At 44.2% G+C, this 24,260-nt stretch overlaps 1 protein-coding gene across 1 annotated transcript; it reads left to right on the top strand.

Annotated features, from left to right (window-relative positions):
* The first annotated feature begins 455 nt into the window (after positions 1 to 455).
* Positions 456 to 23,900, top strand: setd1a (SET domain containing 1A, histone lysine methyltransferase). The gene is made up of 24 exons (XM_055223869.1): positions 456 to 523; positions 1,854 to 1,998; positions 3,381 to 3,479; positions 3,694 to 3,964; positions 6,530 to 6,666; positions 6,862 to 7,091; positions 7,725 to 8,580; positions 8,791 to 9,336; positions 10,172 to 10,282; positions 10,634 to 11,126; positions 11,545 to 11,668; positions 12,030 to 12,426; positions 12,745 to 12,912; positions 13,442 to 13,520; positions 14,252 to 14,388; positions 15,128 to 15,158; positions 15,265 to 15,424; positions 15,521 to 15,564; positions 15,738 to 16,927; positions 17,306 to 17,666; positions 18,547 to 18,728; positions 19,057 to 19,287; positions 19,894 to 20,031; positions 20,104 to 23,900. Exons 2-24 carry the CDS (start codon positions 1,861 to 1,863, stop codon positions 20,275 to 20,277), a joined length of 6,297 nt encoding a protein of 2,098 aa, XP_055079844.1. The 5' UTR covers positions 456 to 523; positions 1,854 to 1,860; the 3' UTR covers positions 20,278 to 23,900.
* Positions 23,901 to 24,260: the final 360 nt, after the last annotated feature.

Raw genomic sequence — 24,260 nt, 5'->3', positions numbered from 1 at the left:
TGTGATATGAAAATGTGGATAGTGATATTTGAGATATTTTTCCTATGCCTTTTTTCTTATGCATTATGTACATTTTTATACGCTATATATTTATACATATATTCTTAACACTAATAATAGTCCATGTCTGCACATATTTTTGAAATGTTTTAATGGATAAATATTTTAGTATTGTTTTTACGCATCTCAAAGTTTGTGTGTTACATTAAAATCCTCTAGAGGGCGCTTTATTGCGTCGCTGTAAGATTAGATCTGTTAAAATGTAACTCACAGATTCGTAACTCCCTCATAATTTACTCAATTTAAACAGTAAATATATGTATGACTATTAAAGGAAATGTAAAAATATTATTACGGTTTTATTTTAGCCCCGTGTCGCTGTTTGTACAGAGTTTTTGTCATGTTCCGGTGAAAGTGCCGCGGAGTCTCGCAGCGCGCAAAGACGTGACGCTTTCAGGTTCGTGTCGCGATGGCGGCGCTCTCAACATTTCCACTCTTTTAGCAAAAACACGGAAAATACAGCGTGAGTGGCTCTGGTCCGGGGCCGGGGGATGTCGGAATGGGGCGTGCTCGGCTGTAGCTCCGTGGGTCCTTCCGTGCGGCTCTCGGAGCGGCGGGGTTCGTGGTCAGGGCGCAGTGTTTTTGTGGTTCGTCCTGCTCCGCTCGGGCCGCTTAGAGCTGTGCCCGGGCCTGGTGCTTCAGAGAGCGGGCAGGAGGTCGCCGTGAAGTGGGACGTCCCGCGGGTCAGTCCGGGCTCTGGACAGGCACCTGGAACTCGTGTGTACGGATAGAGAAAGTGTTTACACCGTGAGAAGTGCGCTGTGAATGCACACTTTTATTTAACATCATCTTAGGGCAGCCGCTAGCTAGCGTTAGCCGACCACAACTCGTCCTCCCGGAGAGGAAACCGCGTTTATACTTTTATTCACTGGACACTGCTCGTGCTTCGGTCTACCGGGTTTGTGTTCGTGTGTGTCCGGAACAGAAAGTGTGTCTGTGGACGCTAGTGTCTCATGTTTATCTGTGTTTGTTGTACATTAGCCGATGCTAACCATCCACATGCTAACAAACTAACGCTGTGACGTAACAGGCTCATTGTTTTGACAGCGGCCGCTCAGAGTCCCGCTCTCCTCCTCAGCCTCTTCTGTCTCCTCGGTCTCCTCTGTCCCCCCTGGAGCCTTTACCGGGGCTTAAACTAAACCTTTGACTTTGTCGTTATTTGCAGACTTATGGTTTAAACCCGCAGACTGAGGCGCTTCCCTGGTTCATGTATTCTTATGTAATAAACTCCCGGGCGGCTGTAGTGTCCGGGAGATAAAACTCAACAACCGATTGTGTTTCGCTTATAGAATTTATTTTAAAATGTATTATAGTTTGCACTGGGATATAAACTGAAGCGAGGAAGATGAACATGGATCAGTTCAGTCTGACGGCCGCGCGGACACACCCCCCTGCTGTAGAATCCCACATGAACGATCATTTAGTTATTTATCTTTATTTATCTCTCTTAACGGTTCAGTCACAGGCCTGTGAAGTTTGTGTATTTATGCTTTAAGCTTTCGACTAATTTACCGCGCTTCATGCAGCCTTTTATAAAAAAAAATGACTGGGTTATTGGGATCACAAGCATTTTTCATACCATTGGCTGCATTTTGAATGACACATCTTAATTTCAAAACCCGACTGGATTATCTGAATTTGGTGCTTTTCTGCTAAAATGTGACCTATACCTTCATTTTCTTGTTGTCATTTATTCAGCCTTTTTACATGATGTAAATTAGTAATATATTTTGTTGCTAGGCTTTAAAACAGTATTTACCTGAGTTTACTTAAGTTGTATCTGTCCTCTGCAGTTGTAGGATGGATCCCGATACTGGGGCTGACACCCAGAAAGCCGTGAGTTTGCAGTGGAAAAGTTACAAACTTGTACAGGATCCAGCCACTCGCCGCGTTACACAGAAAATCTACAGATACGATGGAGTTCACTTCAGTGTCCCGGTGAGTCCAGTCTCTGCATGAATCTATAACCTGGGCTCAATTTTAATGAGCCAACCAGGCAGTGGGTTTTGTTTATATGACATCGCATCATTGATGAATCCCATAGTTTAAAGGTCCTATATTACCCAAAATTGACTCTTGTGAGCTTTTATTCATGTTATAATGCTGAAAAACATACCTGGAGCAATGTTTTGTTTCATTCACACATTTGAGTAACCCTTTGCTATTAGTCTGTCTACATCTCCAAAGCTCAAATTGCTCTGTTCTTCCTTGTGATGTCCTGAAGCGGTAGTTTTCAAGTGAACAGCTACGCTATCTTTCACCTTTAGTTCAGTAAAGATTGGCAATTCCAGAGATGAAATTGGCCAGATGATTCTAGTGAAGTAGTGTTTTCTGTTTGAGAGAAGAACTTAGCTTAAATATGGAGGGTTTGTGTTTTAAACATGTGTGAATCAAGTTGTGTGAAAACACAACTCCAGGTATGTTTGTAATGAGGAAACATTATAATATGGGCCCTTTAAACTGAGCTGGAGACAGGTCAGAATTCTCAGGTGGAAATTGTTCTTTAACTGTCCGATTGCGGATTTACTGTCCTGGTTTAAGGTTGACATTTCTCTAATTACAACTATAACTTTTTAAAACTGTCGGTGGTTATATTCATTTGATTGATGTGAATCTTTCTGCCATTTTGTTAGTTAACTATATGTCTTATTGTGAGACCATGGGGGTGAAATTACTTCACGTATGTAAGTTGATAGTGTTTGTCCACTGATCCAGAAGTTGGTGGTTCAAATCCAGCTCCCTGTCATTATCCAAGACACTTAACCCACCTTGCCCGCCAGTGTCTGTACACTCGTGTATGAATTTGTAACTGGGTGAGTAGTTCCTTAATGTGAAGCACTTTGAGCCTTGAAGGTGGAATAGAGCTATATAAAAATGTGACCATTTACCATAGGGTTGTCAAAATGATTGAAAATCTTATACTTATCAATACTAAAACTAGATACTCATTGGAGCAGTCCCATTCACAGGACAGAAATGAACCTTTTCTGAATTGCTTTAAAATGATCTTGAGCTGTATCAGAACAAGCACAGAACACAACAATCAGAGTAAGCACACACCACATAGACTAGTATACAGCCATGGACCACTATGGAACGTACCTGGAACAGAGGAATTACACAGATATAAGGCCACATTGGATTATAAAAGAAAATACTACCATTTAATGTTGAAAGTCACATTCTATTGTCTAAAGAAACAGTGTTTTTTATTATAAGAAATCGTTATTGAGTGTCGAGTCTGTTCCTTAGAATCAAAATAGTTTTAAATTTTAGTATTGTGACACTTGTAATGCATGCGTTTTTGTTTATTTCCGCAGGATTCTGGGTTCCCTCCTGTGGGAGACCTGCGGGACCCCAGGCCTCGAAGACTTTGGTCTAGATGTAAAGAGATGTCCCTCCCAGTGCCAAAGTTTAAGGCAAGTACAGTATATACAATGTATGGTACAGAGGAGGGACAGGGGAGGGAGAGCGAATATATGGTACAGAGGAGGGACAGTGAATATATAGATGCTGGGGGCTAGGTGTGGACGAGACAGTCAGATGGAGCAGAGAATGCAGAGGAGAGGGTCAGATGGCTAAGGCAGAGCAGATGATGCAGCGGAGAACTAATAATTGTGTTTTCTCTTGTAGCTGGATGAGTTTTACGTGGGGCCAATTCCGCTCAAAGAGGTGACATTTGCTCGACTCAATGATAACATAAAGGAGCCGTTTTTGGCGGAGATGTGCGCAAAGTTCGGGGAGGTAGAGGAGATGGAGATCCTATTCCACCCAAAGACGAGGAAACATCTAGGTCTGGCCCGAGTCCTGTTCACGAGCACCAGAGGAGCCAAAGACACAGTCAAACATCTGCACAACACCACTGTGATGGGAAACCTCATCCACGCTCAGCTTGATATCAAAGGTACAGAGATGTGTTCTGTGTAAATGGGCAGGTTCTGTAATCGATTAAATGAATTAAGCTTTATCAGACTAGTGATACTTTGCAGCTGATGTCATCAACATTTCCTGGGGATGTGGTGTTAACAGTGGGCACTGCTCTGTCTGAAGCTTTGTTAAACTTAAATCTGAGTTTATTTTAAACAGTATGACTAAAGAACTGACTTGGCTGTAACTACAACCTGTTAAACAAGTCTCTCACACATAAAATTACAGTGACAAGGTAGCTACTATTGGCTAATAAGTTTTTCAGTTAGTCACTGTCACTTTTTTTTGAAAGGCAAACTTCTAAACAGGACCATGAACGCTTATATTGACCACAAGCTCCTGAAATTGTGTTGTTTAAGTCCATTTTGTGTCATTTGAGTTTTCAGACAATCTCCATAGTAACTGCTGAACATTCTACCATCTAGAAATATAGACATACAGTGGGGCAAAAAGTATTTAGTCAGTCACCAATTGTGCAAGTTCTCCCACTTAAAAAGATGAGAGATGCCTGTTTTCATCATAGGTACAATTCAACTATGAGAGACAAAATGAGGAAAAATAAATCCAGAAAATCACATTGTTTGATTTTATGTATTTATTTACAAATTATAGTGGAAAATAAGTATTTGGTCAATAACAAAAGTTCATCTCAATACTTTGTTATATATCCTTTGTTGGCAATGACAGAGGTCAAACGTTTTCTCTAAGTCTCCACAAATTTTTCACACACTCTTGCTGGTAGTTTGGCCCATTCCTCCTGCAGATCTCCTCTAGAGCAGTGATGTTTTGGGGCTGTCGCTGGGCAAAATGGACTTTCAACTCCCTCCAAAGATTTTCTATGGGGTTGAGATCTGGAGACTGGCTAGGCCACTCCAGGACCTTGAAATGCTTCTTACGAAGCCACTTCTTTGTTGCCTGGGTAGTGCGTTTGAGATCATTGTCATGCTGAAAGATCCAGGCATGTTTCAATGTGCGCCCGGCCACCCTGCGGGTTTCCTCCGCAGGGTGGCCGGGCGCACCCTTAGGGATAGGGTGAGGAGCTTGGTCACACGGGAGGAGCTCGGAGTAGAGCCGCTGCTCCTACACGTCGAGGTTGAGGTGGCTCGGGCATCTGCTCAGGATGCCTCCTGGACGCCTCCCTAGGGAGGTGTTCTGGGCATGTCCCACCGGGAGGAGGCCCCGGGGAAGACCCAGGACACGGCTCGGCTGGCCTGGGAACACCTTGGGGTCCCACCGGAGGAGCTGGAGGACGTGTCTGGGGTGAGGGAAGTCTTGGGAGTCCCTGCTTAGACTGCTGCCCCCGCGACCCGGCCCCGGATAAGCGAAAGAAAATGGATGGATGTTTCAATGTCCTTGCTGATGGAAGGAGGTTTTCACTCAACATGTACTGCAGGATTTGAGTCCCTGGCGGCGTAGTGTGTTACTGATGGTAGCCTTTGTTACTTTGGTCCCAGCTCTCTGCAGGTCATTGACTAGGTCCCCCCGTGTGGTTTTGGGATTTTTGCTCACCGTTCTTGTGATTATTTTGACCCCACGAGGTGAAATCATGCGTGGAGCCCCAGATCGAGGGAGATTATTAGTGCTCTTATATGTCTTCCATTTTCTAATAATTGCTCCCACAGTTGATTTCTTCACACCAAGCTGCATACCTATTGCAGATTCAGTCTTCCCAACCTGGTCAAGGTCAACAATTTTGTTTCTGGTGTCCTTTGACAGCTCTTTGGTTTTGGCCATAGTGGAGTTTGGAGTCTGACTGTTTGAGGATGTGGACAGATGTCTTTTATACTGATAACGAGTTAAAACAGGTGCCATTAATACAGGTAACAAGTGGAGGACAGAGAAGCCTCTTAAAGAAGAACTTACAGGTCTGTGAGAGTCAGAAATCTCTCAGAATTATTTTACTTAGGAATTTACCAAATAATTCATAAAAAAAACCTACAATGTGATTTCCTCGATTCCTTCCCCCCATTCTGCATCTCTCATCTTTTTAAGTAGGAGAACTTGCACATTTAGTGGCTGACTAAATGTTTTTTTGCCCCACCGTACATGTAGGACACCCCCAGTGTGATGTCAGTGCAAATGGATATCACACTGCGGCTGCAAAGGATAATACTGGCAAGTCTATTACAGTAACTATTATTGTAATCCTAATCATTATCTGTACTCTGTGATAAATGATTTTGCGACGTGTGTTCAAAGACATTTATCACAAAAGACATTTTATCTCAGATGGTGTGAGCATTAAATCAAAATTTAAAAAATGAGTGAAGAATTTGTGATGATACAATAATACACTTTAAATACATTTTTATAGTGTAGTTTATCACATCTCAATGTACAATGTTTTTATATTGTACTGTGTGAGCTACTGACTCCAAGTAAATTCCCTGATAGAAATAATCGTTTGACTCGACAAACCAGAACAATAGTTGCTGTCAAGGACGAAAATTGTTGCAGCCCCAGTTCCTTATTGTGAACTGAGTTTGCAGAGATTGTTACATTCCTATTTAGTTACTATATTTTATTTTCCCTTCTCCTCCAGGCCAGCAAAGGCAGAAGTACTACGACCTGATCGTGAATGGGTCGTATACTCCTCAGACGGTGCCGCTCGGAGGAAAAGCGCTCAGCGACCAAACGAGAGTCCAGCCCCCAGCGCCGGCTCAGACGCAGCCTGACACGGTCAGTAGAAACTATTAGATTCAAACCATGGTTATGTGGAGAGGGCGGTGCTGAAAGTACTAAATTGTAACTGTAGAAGAGTCATTCAGAGCTTTCAGCACTGCCCTCTGGTGGTCAGTAAGGAACTACTTTTAAATTTATTGTGTATTCAAATCTTAACTCACTCACGCCCCCTCCTGGTGTGTCTTTGTTCAGTCCTCAGAGATCCGACGGCGTCTGTCCAGTGAACTCGCTGTGTTAGCCGCTGGAGTCCAGGCGCTCACGGCAGGAAACTTGCCACCGGCACCACCCTCTGACCCAGGCTTCAGCGAGCCTCGTCTGGACACGCCCGGCTCCGCCTCTTCGTCTCAGGGCAGAACAGGAACGCCGCACAGCTCACGTTCCGGGACGCCATTTTCTCAAGACTCAGGATACGCTGAGAACAGGTCTGACATATTAACTGTTCCATTTCATCCTGACTGATCACCAGAGTGCGGTGCTGAATCATTCTTGGGAATCATTCTTGGGAATCATTCTTGGGAATCATTCTTGGGAATCATTCTTGGGAATCATTCTTGGGAATCATTCTTGGGAATCATTCTTGGGAATCACTCTTGGGAATCATTCTGCGCTTTCAGCAATGCCCTCTGGTGGTCAGTAAAGGTGAAATAGAACTAAAGTTATAAACTATAGTTAATAACTACAGTTGTAGTTGTTAACTAGTTTTATAACTATATATTAGTTTTAGTTTAGTTTTTTGAATGCTACAAATTAAAATGATTAAAACAAGTCACACTTGGAGGCTGCTAGTTCTGCCAGTGTTTTTTTCCTACAGTAAATTTACCTTTACTTGGTTTAGATTGACAGAACCAATACACAAGAATAACTCTTCTTATTGTATTTAAAAATATAGTACCCTCATAACATATTAACATCTTTATTTACAGTTTTACAACAGTGAGGTGTTAAACCTTAATAGGAAAAAGGAAATACTGTTTACTATAGATCTCTCAGTGATAATCACACTGTAGTTTAACATTCTCAGTAAATATGTTCTGCTCTTTCTCCTCTTGTTTTAGACACAGCAACTACAGCTCCAGCTCTGGATACCCTCCACAGGACATGCTCCCCTCTTCCTCCTCCTCATCCGCCGTCTCCTCCACCGTGGGCGGGTACAAAGTCTCACGCTACCCCGACGACCTTCAGGACTCATCTGTGCATTACCGCGGCCGCCCCATCTATCCCCCGACCTCTGGGTACCGCCCCAACGAACCGCCCTGCTACCCGCCTCCGTACCCCAACATGAGTGGGCCGCATATGTCCCATCACTCCGGGATGCCCCCTCCTCCACACCAGTATGAGCAGGACCGGGAGAGGGAGGGGAGGTACGGAGCTCCCGGAAGTGTTAGCTCGCGGAGATCGTCGTATCACCACCAGGACTCAAACTCCTCGTCCTCTTCGAAATACTCGCACCATTCGCATCATCATCGGGAGGAGCGAGGATACAGTAGGAGGGACAGTACCGGGTCCAGATCGGGGGACCACGGACGGCACCACCGTAACCACCACCACTCGCACAACCACAGCAGTGGTGGCGGGCGAAGGCGGAGCAGCCATGATAGGGACCGTGACCGCGAGCGAGATAGCGAATACTCCAACAATGACCCGCGTTACAACTCTCACCGCTCCTCCTCCAACAGCCTGTCTCCCCCGCCCTCCGCCTACAAAGACTCCACTCCAACGCAGGACTCCAGGCTGGGGCAGTGCACAGAGAGAGTCGCCCCTGCTCCTCCACCCTCCTCCACCGCTGAAAAGGACCATCACCATGCGCTGCCTCAAAACCCACCAGCTCCGCCCCCTCCTCCTCCACCCCTCCCACCCGCTTCTGTCATTGCCGCAGCGGTCGCAGAGTCGCTAGATTTCACACAAGTCCAGGTACGACTTGAGCACTTATGTCTTAAACTTCTCTATACATCGTCTTAAAACTATTAGCAGAGTTTATCAGCCATCGGTTCCTCTGGATTCTAAACAATCTGACAAAACCCATCTCGGTCGATCTCTAGTCCTACTCACGATTACTGAATTCTTTAAGATTATTTTGTGTCTTGAATTATCGATTAACTGAATAATCTTGTCACCCCCCAGGTCCAGGAGAGCCCCAAGGAGCAGTGGACCAAACCCAAACGCAGACCCAGCACTCCGCCCATTCCGCCCAAAACTCCACCCCTCAACAAGACTCCACCCCCTCCCGCCATCTCGTCCTCCGCCACATCACCGACCTCCACCTCCCTCCCTCTACCTCTGCTTGCAAGCTCTCCGCCGCGCCCACGAGACTCCTCCCCCGAGCCCGATTCAACCAATGAGAGCCTGCCGTTCGTCTACCACAGCAGCAGCCTGGACTCTCGAATCGAAATGCTCTTAAAGGAACAGAAGGCCAAGTTTTCGTTTTTGGCGTCGGACGAGGAAGACGAGGATGGACAGAGGAGAGACGGGGAGCGGAAGGTCGGAGAGGGGGAGCAGAGCCAAGGAGGAGAGGGAGGAGAAAAGGAGCGGAGGAGAGGAGAGAGGGGGAGGAAGAGAGGGAAGGGAGGAGGAGGAGAGGGGAGGAAGAGTCCGAATGTGCTACAGACAGCCATGCCCCCCTCCTCCTCTTCACACCCAGAGCCTGCCCCACCCCCAGAGGAGAACCAGGTACAAATACTTTTATCTGTTCTATTTTTATTTGGGATTATAGAGGTCACCAGGGCTTAACTTTAAAGTGCTTTTGACGGATTAATATATTTTTCTAATTCTGACTTGGTTTGGTGGGATAGGACCTTTGCTATATATTTATTACAGTTTTACAGTAAAATAGGCAGTTTGTGAAGGAAAGTAGAGAAAAGTGCAAAAATACAGGAAGTAACGCTGAGTTTCCCCAGCGCTACTTCCCTTTACTTATGTCATCACTGTCATTAATTCCATCCAAAATAAAAGGAACATGTTTTTCTGATAGTTTAAACTTTGATTTAACAAAATTACAGTGATGCAATGTATTAGTATAGGTCAAATTAGAACTATTGTGTAACTTAGGCCTTGTTTTGGCATTTGTTTACAAAAAATAAATTATTATTATTAAAAATAAAAATACAATGTAAATTTTAAATGTGATATTTCCGCATTTCATGGGAGTTATTCTATTCAGTTATTTCACATTTGTCACATACGCAGGACAAAGCAAGTTCATTTGTACAGCACAAATTGTACATAAAGTAATTCAAAGTGCTTTACAGAATAAGAAAGACATTAAAATCACAATACAGCAAATCAATACATAAATAATCACAAATTATCATCATAAAATTTACATTAGAAGAGAAAAGTGAAGAATAAAAACCTTTCAGTCATGTTCACATGCACTCAACACATACTGAACTAATGTATGTCTCTGTGTGAAGGGAACCATTGATGGGATTAAATAGAACAAAAAGGTTTTAATTCACATAAGTCCCTCACATAAAAAGTCTTATTTAGTCTTCTGTGCCTCTAGGCCTCTCTTCCCGGGTCCACAGCCCCAGAGGAGGACAGCTCTCAGGCAACTGCAGTCGACTCTCTCCCTCGGAGCGGAGCCCACACGCCTCCATACAATGGACAGAGCCAGGTACAACATGCCACTATGTGCTGCTGATGTGTGAATGTGAGGGGACCAGAGACTGAGCTGGAGACTTGGACCAGGGACTCGGACTTAAAGAGAAAACAGTTCTTACAAATTGTTGTTTCTGCTTTGGTAATATGTGGAGATTTATGTGCATACCTCAGTCATTGAACCAAATCTAAAACCAGGACACTTGTAAATAAGTGTCCTGGTAAATAAGTTATGAATGATAACCTTTTACTGTGGCACATTAACCAGATCTTGAACATGTATACTTTTAAAATATTTATAAAAAATAAACCTGTATCTGGTTTGTCTAAAAGCCTTCTATCCCTCTCCTTCTGCTCCGTCCTGCAGCCGTCCCCTCACTCGTCCGGTGAAGACATGGAGATCTCAGACGAAGAGGAGGGCGAGACAACCTCCATCTCCACGCCGCACACAGCTCCGCCCCCTGGCTCCTCCCCCTCCTCTGCCCAGCCAAGCTCCGCCTCTCAGACCGTCCACCCCACAGACGGCTCCTCTTCCCCTCCTCCCGACTCCTCCTCCTCCCAGCACTACTCTGGCTCCATGCACCCGCCCATGCCCTCCTACCCGCCCCACCTGCCCCCGCCCCCTCCGCCCGGGTACTCGCTCCAGCCTCCTCCTCCCCCGGGTATCCCCCCCCTCGCCCACATGGAGCTGCATCCTGAGTATCCGCCTCCCATGCCGCCCCCTCACCTGTACGACTACGCCTCGTCCATGGAGCTGATGAGCCAGTACAGCGGAGGGGCGCCCATGTCCTTCCAGATGCAGACGCACATGTTGAGTCGACTGCACCAGATGAGGGTGGCGGCCTCGAGCGCCACACCAGGTCAGATTTAAATTCACTTAAGGGAATTACACTTTTTATTTTGAGTTGCTTTATGAGAGTGTTCCATTACATAAGAGACACTAGAGGGAGAAATTAGACTATTTCTTGTGTTAAATGAAACCTATTAAAAGTCTGTTTTTGACATTAAATATTGAATACCACATTAACTTTAAATATATATTAAAAAATATATATATAATTAATTACTATTGTGAGTCTGATTACACCCACACAGGTTAATTAAATCAAAACTACAAAAGACAAATAAAGCATTTCTCTATTTGATTACACAATATTTTACCTCTAAACTGGTTAAAATTGTATTTACAAAAGAACAGTAGAAACCAGACAAAAGTTTCAATTAACAGAAAAAATGAAGCAATAATTCAAATTTTTTGTATGTATTTTACTGTCTCAGGCCTGACCCCGGGGCCAGGAGAGGGCGCTACAGCGGATTACAGCTCGTACCACCTGCACTCGATGCCCCCTCCCCCTTTCATGGAGCAGGAGGGCAGCAGCTCCCACTACGACCAGGACCACAGGTAAAAAAACACTTCAGTACGAGACCTTAACACAGGTATGAGAAATATATGAAGTATAAGTGCCAAAATATAGACCTGCTACACCTAGAACATGGAGAAGAATTTTAGCATTAACTACGTTATAGCTCCCACAGATGAATGCTGTCATTGGTCCTTGGGCAAGACACCTCACCCCAGTGTCTGTGTACACTGGTGTATGAATGTTTGTGTGTGAATGGGTTAGAGATTCCTTGATGTAAAGCGCTTTGAAAGTGGAAAAGTACTATGTAAAAACAGGATATTTTACCATTTACAGGGCCTTTACATGTTACCTCCACTTTGTTAGTATTAATGAATAACTGGCTATTCTCCCTCGTCACAGATATATGCCTCCGCACGTGCCGTACCCATACCACCCGGACCCTCACAGCTCTCAGCTCCCTCCCCCTCCTGTGCCCCCCCCTCATGGACTGCCCCCTCACTCCTGGCCCCCCCTCCCCCCACACTTCCCCTTCATGCCTCCCCCGGGCTACGGCACTGTGCTGCCCGCCTCTCAGGAGGGCGGTGCGGGCGAGGGGTCAGAGTACCGTGGCGTGCCTGGAGAAGACGCTCATCCTCTGGCTGAGAACCCGCACGAGGCCACAGTGCAGCTGGTTCTGGCCTCTCTGATCCAGGAGATGAAGAACATTATGCAGAGGGATCTGAACAGGAAGATGGTGGAGAACGTGGCCTTCAACACGTTTGACGAGTGGTGGGAACGCAAGGAGACCAAGGCCAAGGTGAGAGGGGCAGGGGTTTGGTGATAGACTGGTGATAACTGGTCATGGCTAACCTGCTAGCCGCTGTGTGCCAAGTAGGAAGTGACCTCCATCGACTCTGGCTCCAACTCACTTTACATTAGAAACCCATCACTCCTCTCTCTCAAAATGTCAGGCCCGTCATTTTGGTCTTAAAATGTTCGTAATATTTTCAATCTTTTAATTTAATGTTTTTATAAAGTACAGGAAAAATGAATGGGAATTTTACTTGAGGAAGCAGGGGTGTGCGGTCATTGTTGAGCTCCATCGACTGATTCCCTGAGGTCTTCCGTGTTACAGCCGTTCCAGACGATGGTTCGAGGCGTCTCTGCTCTACGCGACGAAGAGAAGAAGGAGGAGAAGCTGAGCCGACCCCGAGAGCCGCTCATGAGCCTCGTGGACTGGGCTAAGAGCGGAGGAGTGGAGGGCTTCAGCCTGAGGGGGGCGCTGCGCCTGCCCTCGTTCAAGGTAAAGGGAGGACATCTGACACAGAGGGAGGGCATCTGATGGGGATACAGGAGGAGGGGAGGGCATGTGTATTCAGTTTATTTTTAATTTAAAAGGAACAATCCCATCTGAGCCTGTGTGTCCAGAGCCTAGACCTGCAGATAGAGACACATACAGGTGTGTCTCATTCTCAGTTTATGGACAGGCCTCATGTGAAAGAACCTCCAGAATTCACTCACTGAGCTGCAGAGGCTGCACTAGCACAGAGTCATGATTGGCTGCAGGTGCCAGGGTTTAGGTAGTGACCTTTTAGATCATTTAAGCCAACTGGATTTCAGCTTTGAAACTGGCAACCCAAATGAGAGAGTCACGCGAGGCTCATTCTGCTTTGTGATTGGATAATGGGTCCGTATGTCCAATATTTTTGTAATTAAGAATAAATCAGGATTATAATTGTCATCAGTAAAAGTTATATTTGAGTTGAACATGTTTATTATAGAAAAAAAATTATAGAAAAAAGTTCCTTTAAAATGTTTTTTTTTTTTTCCAGGTGAAGAGGAAAGAGCCTCAGGAGCTGCAGGAGGGAGACATGAAACGGCCCAGACCCCAGACTCCTCCTGAAGACCCAGGTATGGACAAACTCTGTAGTGTTAGACTTATTCTCATTCGGTTTGTGTTTTCTTCTGGACCGGTTTGTAATGATGTACACGATGGCATCAACTCAAAGATCACAGTAACTTCCTGTTTTATTATTTGATGCTGGTAGATGAAATTTACAAAGGACTGTAAAGAGAACACATTTAGAAGCACAACCATAGGCTGTATAAAGAAGTGGACTAAGTGAGTGTGACGTCATCCACAGCATTTAGCTCCAGTCAATTGAAGATCATGGAGGCTGAGAGCAGTTATAGGGGCCAATTTGCATCCAAGTTCCGTATTTGGAAATCCGATTTTGAATATCACAGCAACCAAAGCACTAATCTGGAGCGAAGCTGTTGAAGATAACGCCCTTTCCCGCCTGCACCCCTGGGTTAGCACAGAGTAGGCGCTTAGCAACACTGTCAGTCAAACCTTTTGCTAACGTACTGGCCTGAGCTGCAAAATATAAATAACAATGTACTTTTATGGGTCAATATTTAGCTGTGAAAGTCACTGATTCAGCTTTTTACAGCTGAAATGTAACTGCAACAAAAATACCGTCAATCTTAACTTTTATAAAGAAAATATACATGATAAATATTGAGTCCCTAAATATATGGTTTCAGCGTTAAGTCAATATTGTGGTTACTGTGACAGGCCGAGAATAAAGTTTGTGATCAGATAGAATTATATTGTCTCTAACCTGGTGTGTTGTTTTTAGTTGAGAGGAGGAGAGCAGAGGAGCGACATGCCGCAGAGCGAGATAACAAACGCAGGAAAAAGAAGCCGAGGAACAGGAAGCCATGGGAGCTGGACAGTGAAGGAGAGGAGACGTCAGACGGCTCGGACGAGGACAAGGTCTGTGTGGGACTGTAGGGGCCGGTAATTGACGATGATCTGAAATCACTTCAGTTTGAGTTTTAGTAATTCACGAAGTGGTACAGGCTGTACAGTGTTGGCCTTATACTGGGAGTGTTTGTAGTTAAACCCCAGTTCAAACCAGTGTATGTTTATTATTAAACGGGGCTTGACTCCTTGGCTTTCAAGCTTTCTACCATGTTATAAGCTTGTTCCCCTCATCAAAAACATGTCTAATGTGGTTTTATATGTCATCCATGCATGTTTGTGTAATCTAGCGATCTCTCCTTGGCTCTATTCTAACCCTCCTTATGATTAACAGCACATCACCCATGCTCCTATATGACAATTCTCCATAAATGTACAAAAGCGTGATGTAAAAGTGTACACTACAACTTCACACACCTGATGCGATGTGCTCTAGTTTCATTAGCAGGATGCACGTTAATTGTGTTGTGATAGTGCTCTGAGTCTCCCTTTGCTCTCTGTGCTCACTCACTCCCCCTTCAGAGTGTCAAAACTGAAACTTATAAAACATGGTAATACATTGTTTTGGGCGGATATAACATTTTCAAAACAATCAAAAGTAACATGGTGACCTAAATATTTTAGGAGTTAACAGTTAATACCCCAGAGTAGTAAAATAAAAGACATATGATATAAGTCTGAGGTTGAACAAGCTCCTGCAGTTTTTGGTCAGTGCTGATGTAATGCTCTTTTTTGGGGTTTTTTTTTTTAGGATGAAGAGGAGAGTGAGAAGGACTCAGATGGTGAGTCACACATGAACTTATTCGTATTTAAAACCTTATTTCATAAATGAAGCTGACAGTTCTGATGTAAAATATGACATAAAATAAATAAATATAAACTCTCTAGACGAGGCGCTCAGTGCGGACAGTGACGATGAGAGCCTCTCCTCTTCCTCCGGCTCCTCCTCTGGCTCCTCCTCCTCCGAGAGCGACGAAGAGGAGGGAGAACGCCTGGACACTGACCCCGACACCATGGACGAATCCACCATGGACAGCACTGCAGACAGGTACAGTACTTCAGACAGGTTAAAATAACCCTCCGACATGCTTCTTGGCAGGTGCTATTTGACAGGTTACTATTATTTACCTACTTTTCTTTTCAGGAGTAAGATGGCCTTGGTTGGTACCAGTCTCGATGTTCGAACAGGTGAGCTCCGTAAACCAACCCCCCCCCCCCCCCATCCCACCCGGGCATCTGATGGCTGCCAGTCAACATTATTTTAACTCTAACATTGCCGTGTTTTTATGACTTTTACTAGACAAATACAGCTCCTTCTTTTTGCCTGTTTGAGATGACTTAATGGTGTCTGTATTGCTCAGGTGAAGCCAGACCGATCAAACCCGAGCCGCCCAGCACAACTTCAGACTCCGCCTCCAAACGCCCTCCCTCTCCCCCCTTCCCTCGCCCCTCGTCCCCCGTTATCCTGGTCCCTCCGCTCAAAAAACGCAGGAAAAACGTCTCATTTTCCACAGACGACTTCGACCCCAAACCAGCTCTTCCCGCCGTACCCCTTTCCACCTCTGTGCCCGAACCGTGCCCACCTTCGCCAGCCCGCTCCCTGGACACGCCCTCCTCCGTCACCTCCGGAAAACCCGCACATGGAATCCAGCTTCTACCATTCGCGTCCAAACCGGGATCTGGGAACGCGCTCATCCTTCCCCCAGCACACGAACACGAAGATTATAAAAAAGGCCTCCCGATCTCTCCTCCTCCGGCAAAATCTCCAAACAAACGCAGTAAAGACTCTCCGAAATCCCCCATTATCACTCCTCCTCCAATCATGGTCTGTAGAACTGTTCAAAACTTACCTCTGGATCACGCTTCCATGTGCAAGCTCGCCTACGAAGAAGTCCCAGCTCCTCTTCCTCCTAGTAGCAAACGAGGTAAGGGAAGACATCGCACCACAAGCCAATCAAACCTCCACCCTTTCCGGGAGGAGGACGAGGACGAGAGCCGGCTAAGAGGGGCTTCGAGTCTGCTACAGCTTGCCGCGACGCCTACGGCAGATTTGTCCGTTTTGGCTGATGTGGCATTGAAAATGGACCCAGATGCGGGAGATTCCGAGGAAACCGAAACATCAGACGAAGCGGAGGAGCACAAAATGGAGGATCCATACTGTCCCGAGGCATTGGCGGTCAGCATGTCTCCAGAAGGCGTCCTGGTTTTCATCGAGCACAGCTACTGCAAACCTCCGCACACCGCCCCCTATCTGCGAAGAACGTCCAAACAGGAGTCGGTGTTGCTGCCTGCGGATCTGAACACGATTTCGGGAGTGTTGGAAGCGCCAGAAGAGGTGATCGAAGATGCTGAGAGGGATGTGGCCGACTACACGGCGCAGATTTTGGCAGAGGAGGAGCGTCACGGGCAGGCCAAAAAGAAGGGAAGAAAGAGCGGCTTCGAACAGGAGAAAGAGAGGAACAGGAAGAGACGGAGGGACAAGGAGAACGTGGAGCACACGAAGAAACGCAAAGAGCCTCAGAGCAAAAAGCAGCGCAAGAGGAAACCAGAGGTGAGGGACAGTTTTAAAATACTGAGTTATAATGGGTTAGAATCCAGTTTAGATTTCAGTTTGAGACACATGAGTTTTACCAGTGCAGTTGTCAATTAAGAAATTCTCATTGATCGATTGATCGACTAAAAAGGGTGTGCCAAAAGCTCTCAAAACTATTACCTCACCCAAAATGCACTCACAAGACTTTACCTACAGAGGGGTTTCATGCAAAAACGACTATTTATGCAGAAAAAGTACTAGGAAGCAATGTATAAAGAGATTAAACTTGTGAATCATGAACTTGATCTGACTTTTTACAGATATTATATTATTCCCCCTTATTCCTGGAAGTCTGTGTTTTTCCTCATTGTTCTGGGTGTCCCTTCTCTCTTTCAGGATTCAGATTTGGAGGAGGACGTGGATGTGGAGGAGCTAGAGTCCGGAGAGCTGAGTAGTTCTTCCGACTCTGGTGAGGAGCTGGTGAGGAGAGGCGGAGAGGAGGTGAGGAAGAGCGAGAGACTCTTCCTCCAGGACGCCGGTATCTCCAAACACACGGACCTCCCCTGTCCCCCTGTCCCCGCCCCCCTCAAGTTCGAGAACCGCAGCGAGTTTGAGCAGATGACGATCCTCTACGACATTTGGAATTCCGGTTTGGACGGAGAAGATTTGGGACTGCTCAGGAAAACCTACGAGAAGCTCCTTCAGGACGACCATGGCTCCGACTGGCTCAACGACACGCACTGGGTCGGACACACTGATATCCTTAAAGGTTCTATGTTATGCAAAATGGACTCTCGTGAGCGTTAAGCTATGTTATAATGTTGTTACCTTCTCAACATACCCAGAGTTTGTCTATGTCTACATCTCCGAAGCTCAAAATGCTCTGTTCCACCTTGTGATGTCATGAAGAGGTAGTTTTCAAGTCAACAGCTCCTTTTACCTTTAGTTCAGTAGAAATTGACGATTCCACGGCTGAAATGATCCTAATGATTCTAGTGAAGGTGCATGGACACAGTGGAGCACTTCCTGTTTACCACATGACATCACAAGGTGGAACAGAGTGTTTTCTGTTTGAGAGAAGAACTCAACCTAAATTTTCAGGGTTTATGTGAATGAAACAAAACATGACTCCAGGTATGTTTGTGTTGAGGAAACAAAGCTATAACAGATCAGAAAACATTTAAATCAACACTTAAAAATGTCCTAGTGAGGGACCTCCAGCCTCCGTCCTGCCTGGGGCCCCAACATTGTATAGACACAGCTCTGCACCGGTGTTTCTCAAACTGGTACGCAAACTCCTTCAGATACCTCTACAGTTCAAATATTTACTGGATTTACAGCCATTTTAAACAACACATTTCTGTCCTCATTATTGCTTGCTTAGAACTACTCTAGCAAGCATGTTATCCCGGTTTAGCCCATTTAAACTGAGAATAGTCCTGGTTTAGTCTTGGTTTAGTCCTGGTGGAACATGTTTTTTAAAATACGTTTGGTTTGCACAAAATCATGTCTTTCTATAAAATCACATAATTTAGTTAAGCAGAATATGGGGACTGTACTAGTAAAACTTTTGTGTCACATTTGACTGTCTGCTGTGTGTGAGCTGTCGGCCATTTTGCCCTTAACCTTCTCTGCACTGACGAACCTCCCTACGCCACGGAGAAAGAAGAAGGCTCCGGACAGTACGCTCCGGGAGCACGTGACCGGATGTGCTCGGAGCGAAGGATACTACGCCATCAGCAGAACGGAGAAGGACGTGTACCTGGACCTGGATCTGCCCGAGCAGGTCATCAGGGAGGTGGAGAACACCGACACCACGGTAAGAGACAACAGGGCATTAAAGGTGCTGTACGGTTTGAAAAACCTGAACTGGTTCAACTTAAACAGTTTGCAGTGGTCCAAAATTATTCCTCACTCCCCTTTACGCTTTACGAGCAGGGTTTTGCTTTTCGCTATCGGATGTAGACAGGACACAGTGGACTTATTTTAACTTGAAGAGCTGCTTATACAATATATCTGTACTGTAAACATTTTGCTTAAATCACGGGCACAGCCACTTTAAAGAGCCACTCTGGAACCTGTCTGTGCTGTTTTGGTAGTATACTGAAGTCTCGTCTCTCAGGTTAAACTGTTTTCTTTTTTCTCAGGGAACAAATCGGGTGCTGTCAGAGCGACGCTCAGAACAGCGCCGCCTGCTGACGGTCATCGGGACTCCGGCCACCATGGACTCGGACCTGCTCAAACTGAACCAGCTCAAGTTCAGGAAGAAGAAGCTGCGTTTCGGGCGATCGCGGATCCACGAGTGGGGCCTGTTTGCCATGGAGCCTATCGCTGCTGACGAGATGGTCATCGAGTATGTGGGACAGAACATCAGACAGGTGAGAAAATGTCAGACAGTGAGCGAGGGGTTAAACTGTAACAGAACATCAGTGTATCACACTGTAGACATCAGACAGGTGAGACTGGAACTGTATGTATCCTGTGCTCTTACATTTTAAAAAAGGTTTCACTGTCTGAGCTGCAGAGGCTGCACTAGCACCGATTCATGATTGGCTGCAGGTGCTGGGGTTTAGGTAGTGACTATTCAAATCAGATGAGAGAATCCTTTTAGGTTTAAACCAGCTTTGAAAAAATGAGACCGTGACATGAGGTTCGTTCTGCTCTCTGATTGGTGTTTTGGTTCAAGACAATTATCTAAATGATTACATAAACAATTTGGACATCATGTCCAATGTTTTTGTAATTAAGAATAAATCTGCATTGTGATTGTTATGAGTAAAAGTTATATTTGTACTGAAAATATGCCTAGTATCTGGGGAAACAGATCAAGGGGAAAAATTCAAAATCTTTATTGTTGTAAGAATAAGTATTGTTCTTCTGTATAGTGCAGGTGCACAGCTCCTCTTATTGTTTGTTCTAAACCTGTAGAATCCGGTGATGTGTTTGTACAGACTCTGTATTCTGATGTATCTGATGTGTTTCAGATGGTGGCTGATAACCGAGAGAAGCGTTACGCGCAGCAGGGCATTGGCAGCAGTTACCTGTTCAGGGTCGACCACGACACCATCATCGACGCCACCAAGTGTGGAAACCTGGCCCGTTTCATTAACCACTGCTGCACCGTCAGTATAAACCTCTATATGTTTACATGATATTACACTATATACACTTACCTTTTGTGTTTGTGTCTGCAGCCCAACTGTTACGCCAAAGTCATCACCATCGAGTCTCAGAAGAAGATCGTAATCTACTCGAAGCAGCCGATCGCCGTCAACGAAGAGATCACGTATGACTATAAGTTCCCCCTGGAGGAGAACAAGATCCCCTGTCTGTGTGGGACCGAGAACTGCAGAGGAACGCTCAACTGAGGCTGAGGAACCTCAAGAGGAAGAGGAACCCACAGAGGAACCCGTCACTGAGGCGAGTCTGGCCACGAGAACCGACAAGGAATGCTCCGACAACATGGCCACCTGCACTGCAAAAAACAAAAAAAACAAAAAAAAAACTATCAGGGTTTAAATGGCTTCAATTCACTATACTTGATTTGAGTAGTTTTGACCAGTTTCTTCTAGTGCTGCGGCAGACTAAAAAATTTTGTTGGACTAAAGACGTGCTGCCGATTGATTGGTCGACTAAAAGGGGGTGTGGCCAAAGCTCTCAAAATTATTCCATATCTGTGTATATGACCCAAACTGCACTTACAACACTACACCTGCAGGGGGAGCTCATGCAAAAAGTACTATTTATGCAGAAAAAGTACTCAAAACAATGTATTTACATAAAGGCAGATTAAACTTGTGAATCGCGACTTTATTCTGATTTACATAGAAATATATAAAATAATTGGTCCCCTATTTATATTATCATTCATTTCTCCTCTGTTATGGATAATTTGAAGCCACAGTCGCCCTGGGGCAGACTGAGAGAGACATGGCTGTGCTCACTCTTCTGTAATCACTTAAACGCATTCACACACACTAGCTGGCTTCAAACTACAGACCTTTCAGTTATAGGGTTAGGGTGACTATCGCCTGAGCCACTGTCGCTCTGGGGCAGACAGAGAGAGAGGTGGCTGCCAATTTGCGTCCATTCTTCTCTAGTCACTCAAATTCACACTGTCGCTGGCTTCAAACCACAAACCTTCCAGTTATAGAACAACTGCTGTACCGCCTGAGCCACTGTCACCCTGAATAAAACCATCAAAATGAAAAAAAATATATAAGTAGGCAGGTTGGAAATACAATCAAATAAAATGGACTTGCTCTAGATTAACTCAGTTTAAGTCAAAACTACTCAGATTTCTGAATGAGTCGTTTTTGCTCCTGTGGTGTTTTTTTTTTGCAGTGCTCACCTCCTTCACCAGCTCCAGACCAGGATCCCGAACGCACCAAAAGCACTTTCACTTCTGCCGCCGCCATTTTCTGGTTTAAACGTCCTCAAATATATCTGTTGATTGCAAAAAAAAAAAAAACTATAAAAAAAAAAACTAGATTGGTTAAAATGACTTGAATTCTTAAACTAAACTGATTTGAGTATTTTTAAAGAGGGGGTATTATACAAATATTTATACTTTTTTTTTTTTACTTTCTACCATGTTATGATGCTGTTCCCTCATCAAAAACATGCCTTAAGAGGTTTTACTTTGAGTAGTTTAGCGATCTCTCCCAGGCCCTATTCTAACCCTCTTTACGTTTGCTGTAAGATTCTGTACAAGGCTCCGCCCACAAGTCGACATCACCCATGCTCCCACACGACAACTCTCCATAAATATATAAAAACATGATTCAAAACTGTACACAGCAGCTTGACAAACCTGATGTGATGTGCAGTAGTTTCATTAGTGGGATGTACTCTGATTGTGTTGATAGTGCTCTGAAGGGGGGTGACTTAGCACAGAGAGCAAAGGGAGGGGAGACTTGGAGCATTCAAAACAAAAGTGAAACTTATAAAACATGTTAATACGTTGTTTTTGGTTGAAATATAGCATTTTCAAAACAACAAATGGTAACGTGGTGATCTAAGTATGTCACGTGTTAGCACTTAATACCCCACAGAATCAAATACCTCCTCTTTAACTAGTTTAGATTAATTTTAAACACAATTGAATTATTATATATTTTTATTTAAACTCATCCTGTTTTGGCCAATGACACTAATCAAAACTTCGAATTCAAGTCATTTTGGTTTATAGTGTTCAAAGTCCTGTTGACGTCACATCTTTTTCCTCCAAAAATCAAACTAAAAACTGCACAGATTTCAAAATTCAGGGTTTTTAAAAACGCTTTTAAAATATGAACGATTTGGAATTTATTTTTACACAAGTTTGAGACGATCGTTTTGGAGCCTTCCTCTGTTTTCATCGCGTTAAATGTTGTGTTTTTTGTTTCTGTAGCCCTAAAACCCCTTTAACAAACTGGGCGAGAATAAATTGAAGTGACATTTTGGCCCAACACTACAAAAAAAGAAAAAAGAATTATATTTTACCGCTCATGTGTCAGTGTCCAAGTTTCGTCTTTAACCGGAGCGGCCATTTTGAACTTCCACAGAGATGCTTTTTGTTGGAAGATTTCTGACCAAAGAAAACGCTGCAAAAGAGTGAAAACATGTCATATTAATGTGAGTGGTGTTTCAGGAGTTTTATATGTGGTTTACCTTTGGTCCACTCTGATCTTTAAGGCGCAATGAAATGAGATTTTGTTTTGACTCAAGTCGTGCACCGTAGACTGTGTATATAAGTGGACATAGCTAACCTGTTAACCGCCGTGTTCTAAATAGGAAGTGAGCATATGTTTGTATTAACCCGCTCTACATGATCCTCTTGTTTTTATTTCACCATTGTGTCCTTAAATCAAGATAAGAACATTAATAACAGACAAATCTGACCCCGAACTCACTCCTGTTAGCTTTAGCAAAAGGCTTTATTGACTCCCTGCTAAACCAGTGTTGTGGGCGGTAAGGGGCGTTTCCTTCTACAGCCTCGCTCCGGATTGGCTCTTTGGTTGCTATGATACTCGCAGTTGGAATTCCTAATATGGCACTCGGCTCTAAATTGGCCCCTGTAACTGCTCTACCCTCGATCAGCTTCATTTGACTGAAGCTGAACGCTGTGGGTGACGTCACACTCACTCACATTCACTTTGTCCACTTTTTTACACAGTCTATGGCCTGGACTTAAGACATGAGCTGTTTGGCAAAAAAGGGGGCGTGGCAAAAGCACTCACTTACAGATGAGACCAGAGCGTAGACGGTGTGTAAACAGGTTTCAAAATGGCCGCTCTTTTTTTTTTTTTTTTTTTTTTTTGAGTTTTGTGTCACTGTCGCTCAGCCCTGTTCTTCAGTGTTTTTCTGTCTGACACTTGCAAACTTTTGTCAACTTCAACTTTTCAGCGATTTGATTCAGTTCATACAAACAAAAAACACATGTTCAAACCTGATTGGGGAAGGAAAACGGATGGATCACTATTTACGACTTAAAAGGACGTATGAACACCGCAAAAATCTACTGGAGTTAAATGAGTTGGATTACAAGTAGAAGCTTTAATTTTTAAATGGTGGATTTCTTTTCCAAAGTGAAACGCAAGAAAAATATGTTAAAATTATTAAAATATTCTACATTTCAAAGGTAAAATATTTAGTTAAACCTGCTCAAATCAAGATGGATCGGGTGAATTTGGTCATATTTTTAAGGCAAATTACCTCGTAGTGGAGAAATATAGTTCAAAAGATTTAAAATCAAAACTGCTCATTTCCAGATTTAAATAAAATATAATTCTTGTACTTTCTGCAGTTATTTTATGCAGTGCTGAGCTTCAAACCTGCAGTCATGTGGCGTACTCATTTGCTGTATGTTGTTTTAAGCCAGATGCCCTTCCTCTCGTATCAGCACTGGGACAAAAACTTCTCTGGTTTAAAATTCCCTGGATACTTTCAAAATTCAAGTTATTTTTTGGAAATTTTAAAGAGATAATTATATTTTTATAATTTGGAAAAATGAAAATTGTGCTCCCCGTTTAAATGTACAAACAAGTCGTCAAACTGAGGAAAACTCTTTTGTTCAGTTTTTTTTAAAGGGCCCATATCACACTGTTCTCTGATCTGTATTATGAAGTTATTTTCTCACCACAAACAGACCTGGAGTTGTGTTTTCTTTCATTCACACATGTTTAACACACAAACCCTGCATATTTAGGCTGAGTTCTTCCCTAAAACAGAAAACACTCTGTTCCACCTTGTGATGTCATGTGGTAATACAGGAAGTGCTCCACTGTGTTTCTAAACTCCACACACCTTCACTGTAATCATTTGGGTGGTTTCAGCCCTAGATTTGACAATCTCCACTAAATTAAAGGTA

The sequence above is a fragment of the Periophthalmus magnuspinnatus genome, chromosome 8 (genome assembly GCF_009829125.3).
Source record: "Periophthalmus magnuspinnatus isolate fPerMag1 chromosome 8, fPerMag1.2.pri, whole genome shotgun sequence".
NCBI lineage: Eukaryota > Metazoa > Chordata > Actinopteri > Gobiiformes > Gobiidae > Periophthalmus > Periophthalmus magnuspinnatus.
Note: the sequence above shows the minus strand (reverse complement) of the source record. Positions and strands in the feature narration are given on the sequence as shown.